Source organism: Equus przewalskii, chromosome X (assembly GCF_037783145.1).
Source record: "Equus przewalskii isolate Varuska chromosome X, EquPr2, whole genome shotgun sequence".
Taxonomy (NCBI): Eukaryota; Metazoa; Chordata; class Mammalia; order Perissodactyla; family Equidae; genus Equus; species Equus przewalskii.
The window spans coordinates 14,540,428-14,560,908 of NC_091863.1; the positions used below are offsets into that span (position 1 = coordinate 14,540,428).

The 20,481-nt window shown below is 41.6% G+C and overlaps 1 protein-coding gene across 10 annotated transcripts in view; it reads right to left on the reverse strand.

Moving 5' to 3' along the window:
• Positions 1-18,243, reverse strand: part of PHKA2 (phosphorylase kinase regulatory subunit alpha 2) — a 75,887-nt gene extending 57,644 nt beyond the window's left edge. For 4 of the 10 annotated variants that reach the window (XR_011536067.1, XM_070605281.1, XM_070605280.1 and 1 more), the window contains exon 1: positions 17,437-17,990. Coding sequence is in view for 9 of the 10 variants with exons in the window: in XM_070605281.1 (XP_070461382.1) it covers positions 17,437-17,514 (78 nt within the window). In the remaining variant the exon portion in view is untranslated. Of the gene's footprint in view, positions 1-17,436; positions 17,991-18,092 lie in introns of those variants that run through there. The other 6 variants (XM_070605285.1, XM_070605282.1, XM_070605279.1 and 3 more) reach the window with 4 other exon arrangements.
• Between the last annotated feature and the right edge of the window lie 2,238 nt (positions 18,244-20,481).

A 20,481-nucleotide genomic window follows, 5' to 3' on the forward strand; every position in this document is an offset into this window, starting at 1 on the left:
AATTTTTATGTATGGTATAAAGAAGGGGTCCAACTTCATTCTTTTGCATGTAGATATCCAAGTATCTCAGCACCATTTGTTGAAAAGAGTATTCTTTCCCCAATTAATTGTCTTGGCACCCTTGTGGAAAATCAACTGACCAAAAATGTAATGGTTTATTTCTAAACTCTCAATTCTGTTCTGTTCTGTTCCATTGATCTGTATGTCTATCCTTATGCCAGTACCACACTGTCTTCATTACTGTTAGCTTTCTGGTGAGTTTTGAAATCAGGAAGTGTGAGTCCTCCAACTTTGTTCTTCTTTTTCAAGTTTGGGCCATTCTAGGTCCCTTGCATTTCCATATCAATTTTAGGATCAGCTTGTCAATTTCTGCAAAAAAGCAGCTGGGATCTTGACAGGATTGCACTGACTCTGTTGATCAGTTTAGGCAGCAAAGCTATCTCAACTGTATGAAGTCTTCTGATCCATGAATATGGGAGATCTTTCTGGAACAATCGTAAGCATTGTTTCCACACTTTAAGTTCCCTAAGGGCAAAGTCTGTCTTTTTTGTTTACCACTCTAACACAAGGTTCCTGCCTAGTTAAGTGCTAAATAAATAAATGAACAAATATTTAATAAAGGCTATATTTTTACTGATTTATAGTCTGAAGTATCTTTTCAAAGATACTAGAAGTGTAGATACTATCTATCTAGCTATATTTGTATTATGCATACCTAATACTAGTAATTTTCCCTTTAGGAATGCTTGTTTTATTATTATGCATGTTCTTCTGTTCAATCTTTCTTCAGGAAATCCTGAAGAAGCAAGTCAGGCATGCACAGCATGAACCTTGGTAATGTTTCAAACAGGAGGTAAAGCCTCATTTTTGCTTTAAAAGCAGAAAAGTGAATAAAACAAGGAGCTGCTTCAAACACAGGAAATGGCTTATTGCTGGACTCAGAGGTGAGATGGGTGAAATAGAGAATAGTAACCTCACAGGATGGAGGTGAAGTTTAAGGAGGCAGAAGGTAGAGCAGTGAATTTCAGTGGGGGGAGAGGTACAGTGGTAGAGGATGACCAGAGAAGTTAGGGTACATGACTCCCTAAGGTGGTATGTGTGTAGTTTAAAAACACATATTCAATATTCTAATTATCTACTTGAAAAATGAAAAAAATAAAAGAGTTTCCACTACACAAGCTCAAGAAACAACACTTACACAATATTCTTGGCTGGTGGCAATACAAAGATGATTCTCAAAGCAAGCAGGGAATGGGGCAGATTTTAACAACTGAAGAGAGCAGAGATGTTGAATGGTGACATCCACTGCTCCTTAGAGGATGTGTACATGGGAGGGGAGAGACAGGTAAGGGCTGCAAAGTGGACGCTGAGCCAATAGTGGAACAGCAGAATGCTTATGGACTTGGACAGTAAGTCAAAACAAACTAGACAGAATTCAGCAAGAATTTCTTTATTGGGCTCATGTGTTTAATAAATGTCCACTGAACTAGTTTTATTAGCCATCACTCCCACACATTTGAATTGACCCAACTCCCTTTACACATACACTCCCACCCCCAGGACCCCAACAAATCTTTCAACAGAACCTCTTCTCTCTTTTCCAAATCACCCTCCCTCCCCAACCCCAGCAGCTCCCCTGTGACCCAGGCACATCTTGCCCCAACACTTAGGTACGAGAAACTTCAACTGTACAACACTGATTGCAAGTTTTAATAGCAACCTACCAACTACATGTGAGAGGATACCAGAAAGCCAATGCTGTGTTAATGGAAGTAGGGTTTTCAGAACAAAGGAAATAAGTCTCAATGAACCTCAGCCTGGCAGAGCACATCTGGTATATTTTGTCACTAACAAGCACCATGTTTTAAAAGGGACATTCACTATCTGGGACATACCCAGAGGGTGATCAGGGCTATGAAGAGGCTAAAAGCCACATCTCATGGGAACAGGGGAGGAATATGGGTGTTTAGAGAAGGCTTAGGGGAAAGCAAGTTAGCACCTTCAAAGAGCTGAAAGACTATCCTCTGAAAGAGGGATTTGATGTTTTTGGCTACCAAACTCAAGTCAGATTTCAACTCAATAAAAGAACTTCCTAACATTTAGAATTTTACAAATACAATGTATAGGGCTATAAGTAATGTGGGCTCAGTCTCTGGCATTATTTGGGCAGAAGGACTCTGAGGGCCATCCCACAGGGAGGTGTAGTATATAATGTAGTGATTAAGGGCAATACTCTGTGTAAGACACACCTAGGTTCAAATCTCCACTCTGTCACTTATTAGCCGTTTGATCTTGGCAAATTATTTAACTTCTCTGGGCCTTGGTTTCCCTTTTTATAAAAAATAGGGTTCAGGGGCCAGCCCGGTGGCACAGTGGTTAAGTGTGCATGCTCCGCTTCGGCGGCCCAGGGTTCACTGGTTTGGATCCTGGGTGCAGACCTATGCACCGCTTGTCAAGCCATGCTGCGGCAGGCATCCCACATAAAATAGAGGAAGATGGGCACAGATGTTAGCTCACGACCATCTTCCTCAGCAAAAAGAAGAGGATTGGCGGCAGACGTTAGCTCAGGGCTAATCTTCCAAAAAAAAGAAAAAAAAAAGTACAGTCCAAAGCAGATTGGAGAGCATGGGTCTCCTTGGGTTCTTTACTTCATCCCCACCCTAATGGAAATGCTGTTGCCTCTGCCTGTCCAGCACCTGTTCCCCCTTTTTCTGGTAGTGGACTACAATTCCCCTGCTCTGACTCAGTGTGATTCTGGTGGGCCTGACCCATCAGTGCCTGCCTCCTGGCCCTGGCCCCAGCTGCAGGGAAGGACATGTGACCCAGGCCTGGCCAATCTGGGCACAGCTCAGGGATGAGCAGACAACCCAAGCTGGACCAACTGAGAGTCATTCTCAGTCAGGACTTTCGCTGGAGTCACTACAGGAAAAGGTTTCTTTCTGCAGAGGCCACCAGTCTAGCAGAATATAACCTGGAGCTGCCCAGGAGCCACCTCTGCCACCACATGGGATGAGCCTGCCAGAGAATAAAGCCCACTCTGAGTCAAACAGGGCCAAGAAATGAAAAGAGAAATACTTGATCATTTGAGCTCCTGAATTCAGCTATGCCTGAATCCAGAACAATCCCTTGGAATTTTCAGTTATCTGAGCAATAAATTCTGTTTTGTGCTTAAAGGCCATTTGAGGTGGATTTCTGTCACTTACAACTGAAAGAATCCTGACAAATACAATGGCAAATGCTTATATGGTCATGGGAACTAAATACTGTAAGAACATTTATCTGATGCTATTAAAGACATCCAAGATTGAGGCAATATTAGGGCAAAATACATACGCTTGACGGAAGCACCAAACCACTTAATTTAACATTTTGCAATTCAATTTCTAGCTGAAGGGCAAAGAGATGAATCCTGTCCTCTACGTACCAAAAATGGCACAGAGAGTATGAATCCCCTCTTCCCCTACCTCGGTCCCACAGGAAAACTGGAAGAGCTCCTCACTGATCTCCCTGCCTCTAGTACTGGTTCCTTCCAAACCATCCTCCACAAAGCGGGGCACAGGAAGACTTCGAATCTCAAGACTTCACTGCCCTGCTCAGAATTCTCCAATCCTACAAACTAGAATACAAGCCCCTTAGATTGCCATGTGAGGCTCATCATGTGCTGGCTCTTCCCCTCACATCCAGTCTAATCACCTGATACTCCCTCCTTAGCCCCCCAGAACACCCAAATTCATATTGCCTGCACATGCTCTGCTCTTGCACTTCTGAGCCTGTGCACATGCTCTTCCCTCCGCCTGTAATGGCCTCCTGGCAAACACCTCTCCTTCACAAGCTCCCTCCTCTGTGAAGCCTCTCCCAGAACTCCCTTTCCTAGGCTCTTAGGGACAGAGGTCAGAGGCCTCCAGCCAACCCCTACCCTGGGTCCTTTTTCCTTTAGATTCAGAATTGCTAAGTGCATGTCACTGCCTTGCTCAGTTTCAAGGGAGGAAAGTACTGTTCAATTATTCAAATCAAATACCCACAAGAGACTAGGATAAATGCTGAAAATACATGATTACTCACCATCACCTCCCACTGCCCCTGTGTTGGTAAAGCAAAAAATAGAAAGTGAAACATTCTCTTATAAAAACTCCCCAAACTGGTTAAATTCATTTGTTGTACTGGAATTTTGTTCTAGCAACTACTGCTCAAAATATTAAAGGTGATGGGAAAGGGCAATGCCTTGGACTTGTGTTTTTGTTTTTTTTTTTTTTGCTGGGGAAGATTAGCCCTGAGCTAACACCTACGCCAATCTCCCTCCACTTTATATGTAGGTCACAGCCACAGCATGGCTGACGAGTGGTGTAAGTCTGCACCGGGGATCTGAACCTACGAACCCAGACTGCCGAAGCAGAGCACACCAACCCTACCCACTGTGCCAGGGAGCCAGCCTGAGATGTTTTTCAAAGTGGGAATTACAATAGCATTTGTTTTAAAATGATTACATCTGTAATTGAGACTACTGATTGTGTGAGCAACAATTTCTTTTTCCATTAGTTTAAAAGATAGGTTTTGTATAATTTGATATGCAAAGATAAATTGTGTGTAATTTGATATGCAATCTTCAGGCATTCAGAGAATAATGTTGAAAACTTAAGCTCTAACATGAAGCAGCCTCATGCTTTACCTAAGAAGATCACAGGTGTGCAATTCTCACTTTCAAATGATGTCTTTTTCTAAACTGCAGCTTATTAGATTTTCCCCCTCTGAGTTTACAAAGACTGCACAAGCTACAAGCTGTCCCAGGCCTGGGCATGTGCACCACCTCTTACAACTGAATGACGGCTTCTAGGAAAATAAACTGGGAGGAGAGCCAAGCATTGCAGGCTCCACTTTATTCCAGCATTATTCCGTCTTTGTTCCAGATCCCACTGTTCCTCTTAAAACTTTCAAAACTCACAGAAACCATTCTGAGCCCTTTAGCTATAATCAAATGTGCAAATGACTTTACTACTCTCTTAGGAGATTTTAATTCTTTGCCTCTCTTGCCAATTCCTGTAGTAAGTGTGGGATTACTGAGATGTTAGTCCTTAGCCTGGTGTTGTGGAAACTTTCAGAACACATTCAAACTCAGTAGGGCCGTCAGTCTTTTTCTGGCTGACACCTGAAGTTTGAGGTATTGGATTCCCTGGGTGCCACTCTAGTAACCTTTCACCTGAGCAGAAGAATTGTGAGTGTCACTATTTGATATTTTCAATTATGAGACTGACTTTTATTCCATTAGGTTTGGGTTCACAGCACAGAAGCATCACACATGTCACTTGGAATCTGGGCTCTCTAGAGGATCTGCTCAGAGCCCACAGATGGGCCGTGGCGGGCAGGGAGACAGAGGTCCAAGAGACTCCTGGAATCTTTGTGTGAGCATTTTCCTCAGGAGAGGATAGGATACTCAGCCTTCATCTAGTTCTCAAACGGGCCTGTAACCCACTTGATTAAGAATTGCTCTCTAAATGTATTTTATGAACATTAATTATGTTCTACCTACCCATTGTGAGGCAAATGTGAGACTTATTTCACTCTGTTAGTAAAATTCACGAGATAAATCTCACATCTGCCTCACGATATTTAAAGAAATAGCCTTTTAAAGTTTCACTATTTTAACATGCAAAGTAAGGAGACTGCAACTTTATTTGGCATTCACAGCAGTCTGGTCTATCTAAAGTATTTACCTCCACTCTGGGCTGTTTCCAACAAAACAGAGTGCTTATCATGGGGCTGCGAGCTCACCAGCAGGATGATCTTGAAAAAGGTCTCCTCAACAATCTTGGCTGGGAGTCTTCACAAGTTATAGGAGACTAGGTGAACTGACCAGGTGATCTTTTGGAACCTGAAACTTGAGACAATTCTAAACCTCTCCCTTGTATGGATTACAGTCTTCTATTTGTAAATGGAGGATTCAAGGACTTTTTTCACTGAATTACTCAAATGTTTTTATCTGGCACTAAAATATTTAAAGGTTGTCCTAAAAAGGACACAGCAAAAACCCTCCTCCTGGCTGCACCTGAAAGGAGTTGAAGTAGGAGGTGGCAGAAGGCAGGGCACTGGATTACACCAGAAAGGGGAAAACGTTATCCATTGAGCACTTTCTTTCTCAAGTCGACACACGGACCAGACAACCATCCATCAGCCCTGAAAAGGGCTCAGGGATCCTAAGGAATCTGAGGACCACACTCTGAGAACTACTATACTACTCCAAAGTTGGAGTGTATTTTTCCTGTCCATGTTTTAAAAATTCCTACAATAAATATATGCATCCATAAGCAAGACAGAACATTATTCTGGGTGTTTTTAAAGTTCTACACACACAGTAGCATACCATACTTATTCTTCTATAACTTCTTCTTTCACTCAACTTTAAATTTCTGAAGGTTATCCAATTTGATACATGTAAGTCTAGGTCATTCCTTTTAACTGTTGTATAGTATTCCATTGTGTGGCTAGATCTCTATTTGTCCATTTCCAAACTGATGAACATTTAGATTGTCTCTCATTTTTCCCTTTTACAAACAATGCTTCAACAAAAGTCCTTGGGTAATGCACAAGAACACATCATTACCATATATATCTAGACCTGGACCTCTTGGGTCATAGGGTATGCATTAGCTTCAGTTTCATCAATATCTCCAAATTGTTTTCTAAGGTGATTATACCAATTAATAGTCTAACTTACATTCTATGGCATAGACTACTAGCTAATCACTAACTGAATTTCCTCTTCCTCCTAGGCATTCAGCTATATTACATTCTTCATCCTCCCTTGCAGTTAGATGTGACCATGTGTTTGAGTTCTAGCCAAAGGAATGTGAGTGGAAGTGAAGTACACAACTTCCATGCCTTGGCCGTAAAACTCTCTCATAAACAATCTTCCATACCCTTTCCTGACCCACCAGCTGGATGTCAACATCAAGGGTAACCTCAGGAGCTTCACATTGAAGATGCCAGAGCCAATGGTAGCCCAAGTCTCTGGATGACACCTCTACTGACCTGGACCCACACTAGGCTGTTTTATGAGTGAAAAATAAACTTCTGTGTTTAGTCAATGAAATTTCAGGCTTTGTTTGTTATAGCAGTTAGTCTGTCTTAATTAACACATTTTCCTATGAGTAGGGTATGAGAATTACCCCTTCTCTACAACCTTCCCAACACTTAGAATTATGCTTTATAATTGTCAATCTGTCAGTCTGAATTTACTGTTTTGATTTGCTTTACTTTCTCAGATTACTAGTGAGGTTGAGCCATCATTTCACATATTAATTAGTTTCCTCTTCTGTGAATTGCTTGTATTGTAGAATACAATCATAGAAATATAATACATAAAATTACTATAAATGATGAAGGGAATCAACTTAATTAAAGGGAAACCGTGAAAGAGGAGAGTTGGACTTAAAATATTTTTTGGTTATTCTGGAACTTCTCTTTGCTATTAAGAGAAGTAATGAAAAGAGAATATTCACAAACCCAGAAGCTAAGCAATGATGTCACCTGCTATCTAACCAAACTGAAACAAGCTCTCAAGTAAGATTGAAACTTGAATCCAATCAACTAAATAAGTGGCTGGTTCCCCAAAGATTCTCTCAGGACTAAGCTTCTGTATTAGTTATTTATTGCTGCATAAAAAATCACCCCAAAACTTACTCTAAAAATTGAGAACTCTAGTTCCAGTAGTTTGGGGTTTTCTATGGCACTTCTATCTGCAAATAATGATCATCTCTATACCTCTCATTTCTTTTTTTTTTTTTTGAGGAAGATTAGCCCTCAGCTAACTACTGCCAGTCCTCCTCTTTTTGCTGAGGAAGACTGGCCCTGAGCTAACATCCATGCACATCTTCCTCTACTTTATATGTGGGACGCCTACCACAGCATGGCTTTTGCCAAGCGGTACCATGTCCGCACCCGGGATCGGGACCGGCAAACTCCAGGCCGCCAAGAAGCGGAACGTGTGACCTTAACTGCTGCGCCACCGGGCCGGCCCCTACCTCTCATTTCTTTTTCATGTCTGTTACGTGGGTCACTATTACAATGCTGAATAGAAGGAGTGATAGTGAGGATCTCAGACGTTCCTGACTTTAAAGATATTTTTTCCAATCTTTCACCAATACTTTAGTTATGATGTTTGTAGGTTATTTTTTTAAGATTATCTTTTATCAGGATAATAAAATTCCCATGATAGCCTAGTTTGCGAAGAGGTGCTTTTAAAAAATTATTTATAGATGCTGAATTTTATCAAATGCTTTTCTACATCTATTGAGATGATCACATGATTTTTCTCCTTTAATTTCTTAATGTGGTAAGTTACATTAAGAGATTTTCTTACAGTAAATGTCCTTGTATTCCTGGGTAAACTCCACTTGATCATGATGTACCTTTTTATACATTGCTGGATTTTATTAGTATTCTACTTTGTATTTCTGCATCAATATTCATAGGTGAATTTCCTCCATAAATATTATTTTTCATGTGTCTTGTTCGACTGTGGTATCTTGGGATACTGGTCATATAAAAGGAGTTGGGAGTTAACCCTCTTTATCTTTTATCTGAAAGTTTATTTAAGATAGGGGTTATCTGTTGATCCCTTGCCCCTTCTCATTCCATTGTGGTCACGGGGCAAAACTCTAGCTCTGGTTAAATCTGACTCTTCGCCTACTCTAGGGGTGCACCTGTGCAGCTAAATGTGGCTGGAGAAAAACACACAGCCATACTGATTGAACTCACTCAAAATTAATGACCCCTAGCACTGTCCAACAATCATACTGGAAATCCCTGGTCCATCATTCCCTTCTTCTCCTAAAGGACTATTTCAAACCTTCTCCTCTTTCTTCAAACCTCCGGTAACTCCTCCCTATCTTCCCTCTCAGCTAATGACCATGCCTCGTGTTTCGATGAGAAAGTAGAAACAACTGAGAGAGACCATGGTGCCCATGTACCCTGCCTTCCCTCTTGTTTTAACACATGAACTCTCTGTGCTCCTCTCTAAGGTCACCCACCACATGTGTGCTACACTCCAGCCCTCTTACTCACTCGAGCACTTTGCTCCAGTAATTCTCACTCTGCTTCTCCTCAGTCTCCCTTGGTGGCTCCTCCTCAGCTTCTGGATCTCTCCATTTTTGGAAAGCTCCTCTTTGAACATCATCTCTTTTCTGTTTATACTTACTCCTGTGATTTCATAAAGCCTCATGGCCTTTTAAACACTACATATATACCAATAACTCCCGGATTTTTATCTCCAGCTCAGACCTCTTCCTTGACTTCTAGACTCATATATTCAACCGCCTACTTACCATTTCTACTTGGACGCCTAATGGGTACCTCAGACTTAAGAAACTCCTTATCTTCCTCCCCAAACTTGCTCCTCTACAATCTTCTCATCTCAGTAAATGGCAATTCCATCCTACCGGTTGTCAAGCCAAAAAGCTTGGCGTCATTCTTGACTTCTTTATTTCTACACATCTTAGAGCCAATCCACCAGTAAGTCCTATTATCTCTATCTTTAAAATTTCCCCCAAATTCCACTACTCCCAGCTGTCTCCACTGCCCCCACCCTTGTCTGAGCCATCATGCTCCAGCTGCAGAAGCTTCCTAACTGGTCACCTTGCTACCCTCCTTTGCTCCTTACAGTCAATATTCCATGCAGCTAGTGAAGTGAGATTTTTCAAACACTATTCAGATGTCATTCATCTGCTCAAAAGCCTCTCATGGCTTCCCTTCCCACTCAGAATAGAAGCCAAATTCCTTCACTTTCAAAGATGAATGAATACATAAACCTCTTTATGTTCCTTGGTCCTAGTCTATAAACCCATCTTGGACTAGGACTTTTTTCGACTCATTCAATTTCTTTAATGGTTATAGGTCTAACTAAGATTTAATTTTTTCTTGGGTTAACATTGGTAACGTTTATCAAGAAAACTGCCCATTTACATTTTCAAATTTAATGCCCAAAATTATTCACAGTATTTTTCCATCTTCCATTTTCTCCTAATATTCTTTATTTGTCCCTCCTCCCCTGTTCCCATCAACCCTGCCAGAAGTTTATCTATTTAATTAGTCTTTTCTAAAAAACAGCTTTCGGTTTTGTCAATCTTTATTATTTGTTTTATATTATATTAATTGTTGCTCCTATCTTATTATTTCTTTTCTTCTATTTTCTTGGGTGCATTCTGTTGACCTTTTCTCAATCTTGAGTTCACTATTTTTTAAATCTTTCCTCTTTTCTAATATATAGATTTCAGGATACAAATTTCTTTTCAAATCCCACTTTAGCTATATCCCATAAATTTGTATATTTGGAATGCTTTTGTTGTTATTCAGTGCTAGACATTTCATAATTTCTATTATAATTTATTTTTAGATCCATGACATATATATGTGTGTGTGTGTGTGTGTCGGTATATACATATAATATATATATATCCATGACCTATTTAGATATATTTAGAAGTGGGCTTAGTAAGATTCCAAACATATTTGGGGGGCTTTAGCAGTCATTTTGTATTGCTAATTTTCTTGCATTTTGGCCAAAAAATGTGGTGCGTATAAAGTTGATTCCTCAGTAATTTTTGAGACTTCCTTCATACCCTAATTTGTAATGAATTTTTGAAAAATATACTTTGCAAGGCTGAAACAAATAAGTATTCTCTATTGGCGGGGTGCAGAGTTCTACATATGTATGCTTGATCAAGTTTCTTTCTTATGGTGCTCAAATTTTCTATGTCCTAATTATTTCTCTGCTTGAACTATTAGTATCTGAGAGAGGGGAGTTGTAAAATTCCCACTATGATTATGGATATGTTAACTTCTCCTACAATTAGGTCAAGTTTTGCTGTATACATTTTGAAGCTATGTTGTTAGTATTCTGTGGATTTAAAACTGCTTTATTTTCTTGGTGAATTATCCTTTTATCATCTAGTAATAACATTCTTTATCCCTAATAACTTTTTAAATTTCAAAAATCTACTGTTTGATATTAGTACAAGTCCACCAGTTTCTTTTTGGTTAGCATTTGCTAGTATATCTTGTCCCACTAAATTACTTTCAACCTTTCAGTATCCTATTTTAGGTTTTATCTCTTATAAACCACATATATCTTTTTAAAAAATTTGTTAATCAAGAAGAAATAAAGAATCTGAATAGACGGATCACAAGTAAAGAGATTGAAACAGTAATCAAAAACATCCCAAAAAATAAAAGTTCAGGACCAGACAGCTTCTCTGGAGAATTCTACCAAACATCCAAAGAAGATTTATTACCTATCCTTCTCAAACTATCCCAAAAAATTGAGGAACACAGGAAAAAATTCCTAACATATTCTACGAGACCAACATCACCCTAATACCAAAGCCAGACAAGGACAACATAAAGAAGGGAAATTACAGGTCAATATCGCTAATGAACATAGATGCAAAAATCCTCAACAAAATATTGGCAAACTGAATACAGTAATACATTTAAAAGATCATACACCATGATCAAGTGGAATTCATACCAGGGACACAGGGATGGTTCAGTATCTGCAAATCAATCAATGTGATACACCACATTAACAAAATGAGGAACAAAAACCACATGACAATCTCAATAGACACAGAGAAAGCATTTGACAAGATCCAACATCCATTCATGACAAAAAACTCTCAATAAAATGGGTATAGAAGGAAAGTACTTCAACGTAATAAAGGCCATATATGACAAACCCACAGCAAACATCATACTCAATGGGAAAAAACTGAAAGCCATCCCTCTGAGAACAGGAACAAGACAAGAGTGCCCACTCTCATCACTCTTATTCAACATAGTACTGGAGGTTTTGGCCAGAGCAATTAGGCAAGAAAAAGAAATAAAAGGAATTCAAATAGGCAATGAAGAATTGAAACTCTCACTGTTTGCAGATGACATGATTTTATATATAGAAAACCCCAAAGAATACATTGGAAAACTATTAGAAATAATCAACAACTACAGCAAAGTTGCAGGGTACAAAGTCAACTGACAAAAATCAGTGGCATTTCTATACTCCAATAACAAACTAACACAATGAATAACTCAAGAATACAATCCCATTTACAATCGCAACAAAAAGAATAAAATATCTAGGAATAAATTTAACCAAGGAGGTGAAAGACTTATACAAGGAAAACTATAAGACATTACTAAAAGAAATTGATAATGAGATAAAGAAATGGAAAGATATCCATGCACATGGATTGCAAGAATAAACATAGTTAAAATGTCCACACTACCTAAAGCAATCTACAGATTCAAAGCAATCCCAATCAGAATCCCAATGACATTCTTTACAGAAGTAGAACAAAGAATCTTAAAATTCATATGGGGCAACAAAAACCCCCCAAATAACCAAAGCAATCCTGAGAAAGAAGAACAAAGGTGGTGGCATCGCAATCCCTGACTTCAAAACATATTACAAAACTATAGCAATCAAAACAGCATGGTACTGGTACAAAAATAGGCACACAGAGCAATGGGACAGAATTGAAAGCCCAGAAATAAAACCACACATCTATGGACAGCTAATCTTCGACAAGAACATACAATGGAGAAAGGAAAGCCTCTTCAATAAATGGTGATGGGAAAACTGGACAGCCACATGCAAAAGAATGAAAGTAGACCATTATCTTTCTTCATACACAACAATAGACTCAAAATGGACCAAAGACTTGAAGGTAAGACCTGAACCCATAAAACTTCTAGAAGAAAATATAGGCAGTACACTCTTTGACATCAGCCTTAAAAGGATCTTTTCGAATACCATGTCTTCTCAGACAAGGGAAACAAAAGAAAAAATAAACGAGTGGGACTTCATCGGACTAAAGAGCTTCTAGAAGGCAAAGGAAACCAGGATCAAAATGAGAAAACCCACCAAGTAGGAGAAAATATTTGCAAATCATATATCCAACAAGAGGTTACTCTTCATAATATATAAAGAACTCACACAATTGAACTACAAAAAGACAAACAACTCAATCAAAAAGTGGGCAGAGGATATGAACAGACATTTTTCCAAAGAAGATATACAGATGGCCAATAGGCAAATGAAAAGATGCTCAACATCACTAATCATCAGGGAAATGCAAATCAAAACTACACTTAGATATCACCTTATGCCCATTAGAATGGCTATTAATCACCAAGACAAAAAATAAAAAATGTTGGAGAGGATGTGGAGAAAAGGGGACCCTCATACGCTGCTGGTGGGAATGCAAACTAGTGCAGCCACTATGGAAAATAGTATGGAGATGTCCCAAAATATTAAAAATAGAAATACCATATGACCCAGCTATCCCACTTCTGGGTATTTATCCAAAGAACATGAAATCAACAATACAAAGAGACTTATGCACCCCAGTGTTCATTGCAGCATTATTCACAACAGCCGAGATGTGGAAGCAACCCAAGTGCCCGTCGACTGATGAATGGATAAAGAAGATGTGGTATATGTGTACAATGGAATACTACTCAGTCATAAAAAAGACAAAATCATCCCATTTGCAACCACATGGATGGACTTTGAGGGTATTACATTAAGCAAAATAAACCAGACAGAGAAAGACAAACACCATATGATTTTGCTCATTTGTGGAATATAAACAAACTTACAGACAAAGAGAACAGGTTAGTGGTTACCAGGGGAAAAGGGCTTGGGCCATAGGCACAAGGGGTGAAGAGGCACATTTATATGGTGTCTGACAAAGAATAATGTACAACTGAAATTTCACAATGTTATAAACTATTATGACCACAATAAAAATATGTTAATAATTTCTATTATCTGGCTAATTTAAGCATTTACATTTCTTGTGATTACTAATATAGTTGGACTTATTTCAGTCTTCTTGTTTTGTCCTTTACACTTACTATGCTTTGGTTTGTTTTGTTTTCCTTCCCTCTCTCCTCAAACACTCTTTTCCTTCCTTCTCTTGGAATGATCAAATTTTCTTTATTCCTTCATTAAGTTATATATTCCATTTATATCACTTAAGTGGTAATGCTTAAATATGAACTCTTGACTTAAAATATCTAATACCTCTATCCTTCCTTCTTAACATGATAAGGGCCTTAGAATGCTTTAACCCCAGTCTCCTCTCATTCTTCTGCCATGTTATTTTCTAGTATTTAATCATATCTTTTTAAAACTTTCCCCCAAATTAGTCTTTCTTATTGTCACTATTTGTTCCATACTCCATGTTTTAGTTACCCTATTCTTCTCATTTTAAACTCCATTGCCACTAAACAGCAATTTTTAGTTACTGTCCTGGTCTCTTAATTGTCTGCTTTTTATACGAAATATTCTTTAGTTACAGTGAACACTCCCTTGATCATTATTTTTCTTTCTGATCCATATGCTCTTATCACCACTTCGTACTTAACATTTTTATTAATGAGCCTTCCAACAGAGCTGATATTGAAGAAACATATGAAGTTAGTATTGGGGCCAAAATAAATTTAGGAGTTTCTTTTGTTTTTTAAGTTAATAAATATTTGAAGAAACTCCCTAGATTGTATATTTATACTCTCTCTATTTACAAAACCAAACCTGCAAAAAGACCCTTTTATAAACATATCTCTTTCCTTTAGTGTCTTAAAGATTCAAATAATATTTAGTAGCAAGTATATTTGGAAAATGACTAATGGAGAAAGTACTTCTCTTTCACAGATGCAGAAAAAAGAATTAGTTGACACGCTAGCTACAATGAACAAACTACTGGATCTAACAGAATGATTGAGTTTGACATATTAAACACTGAATGATTTCTAAGAAGTGAAATCAGTGTAAGTTGATCTTCATTTAAAAAGCAAATGAGAAACTGAGTTCAGAGCTTGTAACAGCTGACACCGAAAAATGCCTCATAAACATCTGCACATATCTACAGGAGATGGGGAGATACAGCACCAACTTTAGAAATCACTAGTCCAGCTCATTTTTTTATTGTGGTAAAATATGCATAACATAAAATTGCTCATTCATTTTTAAAGTGGGTAGGTGACCTGCCTAGGATCACTCAGAAAAGATGACGAGGCCCTAAATGGGTTAGGGCTCTACGACTGTGAAGACGAGCTGCTGGGGCGGGATGGGTGCGAGGCAGAAGGTAGGAAGGAGTGCAACTCTGCACGTGCAGGCTCATGGGAGTTCCCAGCAGAAGGCACTTGGAGGATTTCGGTTAGCCAAAAGAGTTTGATGATGCAGCCAGCACGAGAAAAGAGGGCAAACATAGGGACTTCTCACCAACTACCCCCAAATTAAATACAACTAAAGGCTCAGACAACTTTTCTTTAATCATTAAAATGTTGGAGAGGAAAGTCCAACGCTGCGGATTTGCTTTGATGAGAAAACAGTTCTTTTGCTCCTGAGGGAAGACAAGCCTGGATCAATAGCTGGGTCATTAGGATGGCTGAGAGCCTACAGGAAGTATTTTATCAACAAGGCCTTAAGGGGACCTCTCATGTGCCTGGAGCACTGCTTGATACAAAAGGAACAAACTGGTGAGGTCTCTGTGCTTAAGGATCGCACCGCATCAATGGGGAGACATAATTATGTTCAAAGATCAGAAAGCAATTAGTAGCTGTATCAGGGCATTCAGGAAAGGGAGCGTGATGGCCCAGGGTGGTGAGGCAAGGACGTGTGGCCTGGCAATGTGTGGCCTAAATCAGAGTCATAACACCACCTATAGCATTCACTATTTACTGATTGCCTACTGGGTCCCAGGCAACATACAGGGCAATAACTTTTTCTTCACAATATCTCAGTGGAGACAGGTGTTATTATCCCCATTTTACAGATGAGGGCTTGGACTCAGAGGTTGAGTAAAGATTACATATGTCATTCAAGGCAGAGCTAGGGGTTCAACCCCAGGTGTGACACAAGAAGCAAGCTCCATACAGCCCCTTCCACCACAGTAATGAAGAGAAAGGCCTCTCAACTCGGATTTTAAAACACTTTGTAGATGTAATTATAATATATTCCAAAGAGGAAGGCAAAAAATAACCTCCATTTGCCTGCCTACTCGTTCTTCAGTTCTCATTCTGGAACATCATCTCTTCCAGGGCTCCTCCTCTGCTCCCCAAACTGGGCTAAACTCCCCAAATAAGGACCATAATCCTTTGTGCCCATTTCAAAAGCCAATAAGCCAAAAAGCCAATAAGCTCTGAAAATTTAAAGTGTTTGCAGCAAGCTCGTTCAGTGGCAAAAGATAACGTGAACTGATGTGAAACTACTTGCTGTCCTTTACTTTTCCTACTCAGTGTGAACAGTCACATTCTGACGTGGGAATAATAATGTGTTTGATTAAGGGGTGCTGCCCACTGAAGTTATTATAGAATATATAATATATGTATATTACCTTTCTAAAATTTGGACATTTCTGACTTGCAAACCACATCTGGCCCCAAGGGTTTCAGACAAGGGACTCTGGACCTATACCTTACGCATAAATTTCTCTGCATTACAAGCACTTGTTCTTCTTTGTAAGCCCAGCATCTGACAGAGTGCCTTGCATATAATAGGTACACAATAAATATTTCCCGAACGAGGAAACTAAGCTGAGAAACTGGCTAAGTAGGGAAAATGCTCAGTGGCTTGGGAGTAACCATTGCTCCCAACTTGCATGCCGGGCCTCTAACCATGGAATGCTACTTCCTTCTCCGACACGGAGGTCCTATAAATAGTTGCTGTTGATTGAGGGCAAGCAACATAGATGCTGTCTTCAATAGGAATAAAAATAGTCCAGTGGTCTTACATGATGGGCCATTAGCCCAGTAATACAAAACAGCAGGCATATTCACACCACAGACCACATGGGCAGCCTCACAGGTGCCCTTGAACTTGGAAGTAGAAGACGTGCATTTGGGTCTCCCTACTACATGCAGTAACCCTTTTGGCCTGCAGTTTTCTCAAGTGTAAAATAGCAACTAGGGTAAGCCCTACGACCCTCGCAGGTGGGTCTCCTAACAAGGTAACTCATGGGATGGGCGGCAGCAGTCGCTTAACACTCCAGAGTGGGATGCAAACCTCAGGAGCTTCTTTGCGCTTGTCTACTGCCCTCGCAGTCCAGAGTTCACCATCATCATTCAGTGCGCTCTGTCCAACCTACACACACCTCCTCCCTCACCCGAAAGAAGCAGAGGCAATGCAAAAAGACGCATTTTGTACTAGGGCACCCAGGGAGCTCTTTCTGTCTTCGGTCCCAAACAGTGGTCAAAGAATTCGGCAAAGAGGAGCCGCACAGCCCTTCGGTCTCCTGACTCGTAAAGAGGACGGGGTGGGGGTAACTACCGGCCAGCAAGGACTGGATTTAAAGAGGAAACCCCTGAACTGCAGTCTCAGGACACGAAAGGGGACTGGGTAGAGAATGTGCCACGAGAGATTAGCGCGGGGTGGCCCCTCCTTACTTGATAGCACAGAATGGTCTGCTGCACCAGCCGCGCGTATCCGTCCAAGCGAACCCCGGAATTGCTTCTGCTCCTCATCTCCGCGAGGCTCCCGGGGCCGCGGCGCCCGACCTGCTGCGCGGAGGTGGGACACCAGGGCTGCAGCCGCCAAGACGGCCTGGTTCCCAAATAGTTAGAGCCTCAGTCGGTTTTCGGGATGGAACTCGACAGTAGGAGGTCGGAACTTTTTAAAATGATAGAACCAAAGTTCGATTGGAAAGCAAGCCAACCAGCGTTTTCGCACAGCTAGAAGGCGCGGGGGCGGCCACAGGGGCTAGCGCTACGGCGGCCCCGCCTGGACCAGGCCCGCAGCGCTCCCGACGTTCGCGGGTCCCACACGGCCCCGCGGGAGAAGAGGGGAACCGGGTTCTGGGAGTGGGGCGCCGATGCCCCAGCCGAGACTTTTTTGTCTTCAGGCGGTCCGGCGGAGGCCCCCGGGCGGGCTGCCAAGCCTATCCCACCCGCCGGCCCCGGCCCACGCAGCCCCGCCCCGCCCCCGGCGCGGAACGGAACACTCCGCGGCCCCGCCTGAGGGGGAAGAAAAAAGGGGTGGCCCGCGGAAGCAGCAGAGAGCTTGACTCCGGACGGGAACTAGTTTGCATCCCTGAGCCCTTTACCTCCCCGCCGGCCGTTCACCCCAAGTGGAAGCTGGAGAAACAGGCCCTTCCGCGGCGGCCACCTGGACTCCCTGGACCCGCCCTCGGCCCCGCCCCTGGGCCCGCCTCCGGCTCCGCCCCTGGCGCGGAGCGGAACCCGCGGAGCGGGCCTGAGGAGGAAGGTAAGGGGACCGCTCCTCTAGGGACCCGGAATGCTCCTGACACCGTGCGTCGCTTGCGGCCCCGCCCTGCGATGAGCTCACAGTCAGGTCCCTGGCCCCGCCCCCAGATACGCCCCCGCAGCGGATCCGAGCCCTCCGAGCAGGGGATGAGGCTGCCTCATCCAGCGGCCCGGAGAAGGCCCCGGGGCAGGGTAGCCAAGCTCACCAGAGGCGGGAGAAATAGGGCCTCCCACTGCAGCCGCTTGGGCGCCCCTCCGCGGGCCGCGTCTCCGCTGCCGAGCGGAAGCCGAGTAGCGGGGCACAGCCGGGAAGGGAAAGGGGGCGACCGGGGCAGGGTCCCCCAGCTGCCCCCGGCGCCTGCAGCCTCGCCCCTAATCACCTGGGCGCCGCTCACCAGGCCTGCAGTCCATCTCCTACAGGCCTACAACTTGCAAGTTGGCATTACAGTTGCTCATGGCCGCAAATTACCTACAGTTCACAATCTTCGGCCCAGTATTCATTTTCCACCAAAATCTGGCCCTATATGAATTCTCCTGGACACCTTGGCCAATGTAATCATTTGCACAAGCTTCTTTGCTAGTCTCCATGCGTTTACTGTACGCTTGACAACGTGAGCCCTTCTCCTCCTTGCCTTTCTCAAGCCTATCTTTTCTTTAAGGGCTAGCTCACCTCCTGCCTCCCCATTCTCTGAATTCCCATAACAATTTCTTTAGTAAGAACTTAGATCTTGGAGTCAGTTCAAAGTGAGTTCAAATTCCAGTTCTGCCATTTACACAGCAGTGTGGACTTCAGTATGCTGTTTTAGTTGTTTGAAATTCAATATTCTCATCTGTAAAATGGGGATAATAATAGCACCTACCTCCTAGGGTGACTCTGATCAAGAGGATGAATGTAAAGCCCTTAGCACCATGCCTGACTTATAGAAAAGTACTTCATAAATCATAGCTGTTTTCATCATCATTTGACACTAACATATTGCCTCATATTGTTATTTTTGTTTTCATGTGAAGTATGTTTTTCTAAGTGGATTGTAAGTATTCACTGAAACAGTCTTTGCTATCTCCTACCATGCCTGGTACAGTGTTGAGCACGTAGTTGTAGCTCAATTAGTGTTGAAAGAAAGAAAATTAGTCCTGCTCAGCTGGGTCCCCTATGTACAGTCCTTAATTAAGTTCATTTTAGAAATTTCATAACATAAATCTCTGTCGCTCAACTACAGCACCAAACCCCTCATTATCTCACATACTATTTGGCTCTTAAATTATGCAGCAATCCATGTGATGTGCTTCCATGCAGAATTTGCTATGGTCTGGAGGTAAATAAAACGAGACATTGTTATCACCATTAAAGCTCTTTTGGAATCTGACTGTGTACTCTTACGAGAACTCTCATGCATTCTTCTGCATCTAAAAGCTGGGATCATTGCTTCTTTTCATTACTGCTTTTGTTCACACTGAATGCTTCTTCAAGAGTCCATTTTGCAGCCATGGGGGAAATAACTGATGACCTTTGCTCATTACCTGGCATTTCCATCCAGTATAGAAACATTTTCAGTTTCTTATCTCATTCTTCGTAAATTCTGCTATACAAACATGCACCCCTTTCGGTGTGTAGCCAGCCTACATTCTTAGGCTTTGATCTATGCTTTAATACATATTATCGTATAAGCTACAGTTTTCAATAAGCTTGAAATTCAGATAAAACCAAGAAGGAAAGCTACTTTTTAGCTTTTAAATTTCCAAGTGAACTTTAGTGATTCATTTTGGACTAGAAGCTGTGCTATATAAAAACCAGACTCGTATCTTAGTATCCTATGTCCCTGAAATACAAAACCTCTATATCTTCGTTCCCAGATGCATGAAGCCTTTCTCTGGTTGTGACCCAATATAAACCTGTCTCCAAGTCATTTCTCAAACATTTGTGAGGAATCAGATATGGAATGTGATGGGGTATGTTGTTGTTTCTGAAGCTGATTCATGATCTTCATAAGGATGAAAACCCAAAACTGGACCCTAGAGTGATACCTTGTATGACCCTTCTGACCCCAGCCAGAGGGTCTGCTCATTGTTCTGCCACAGGGGCTTCTGCCAAGGAAGTTCCCAGAGAGCCACATGTCACTGTCCAAAGTGGAAACCAACAAATGTTTGTCCTGGAGGATTCAGGTCTTTGACTCTAAAGAAAAGCACTCCATCTTTGACATAGAGGAGAGGGTCCATTCTGAATCAATT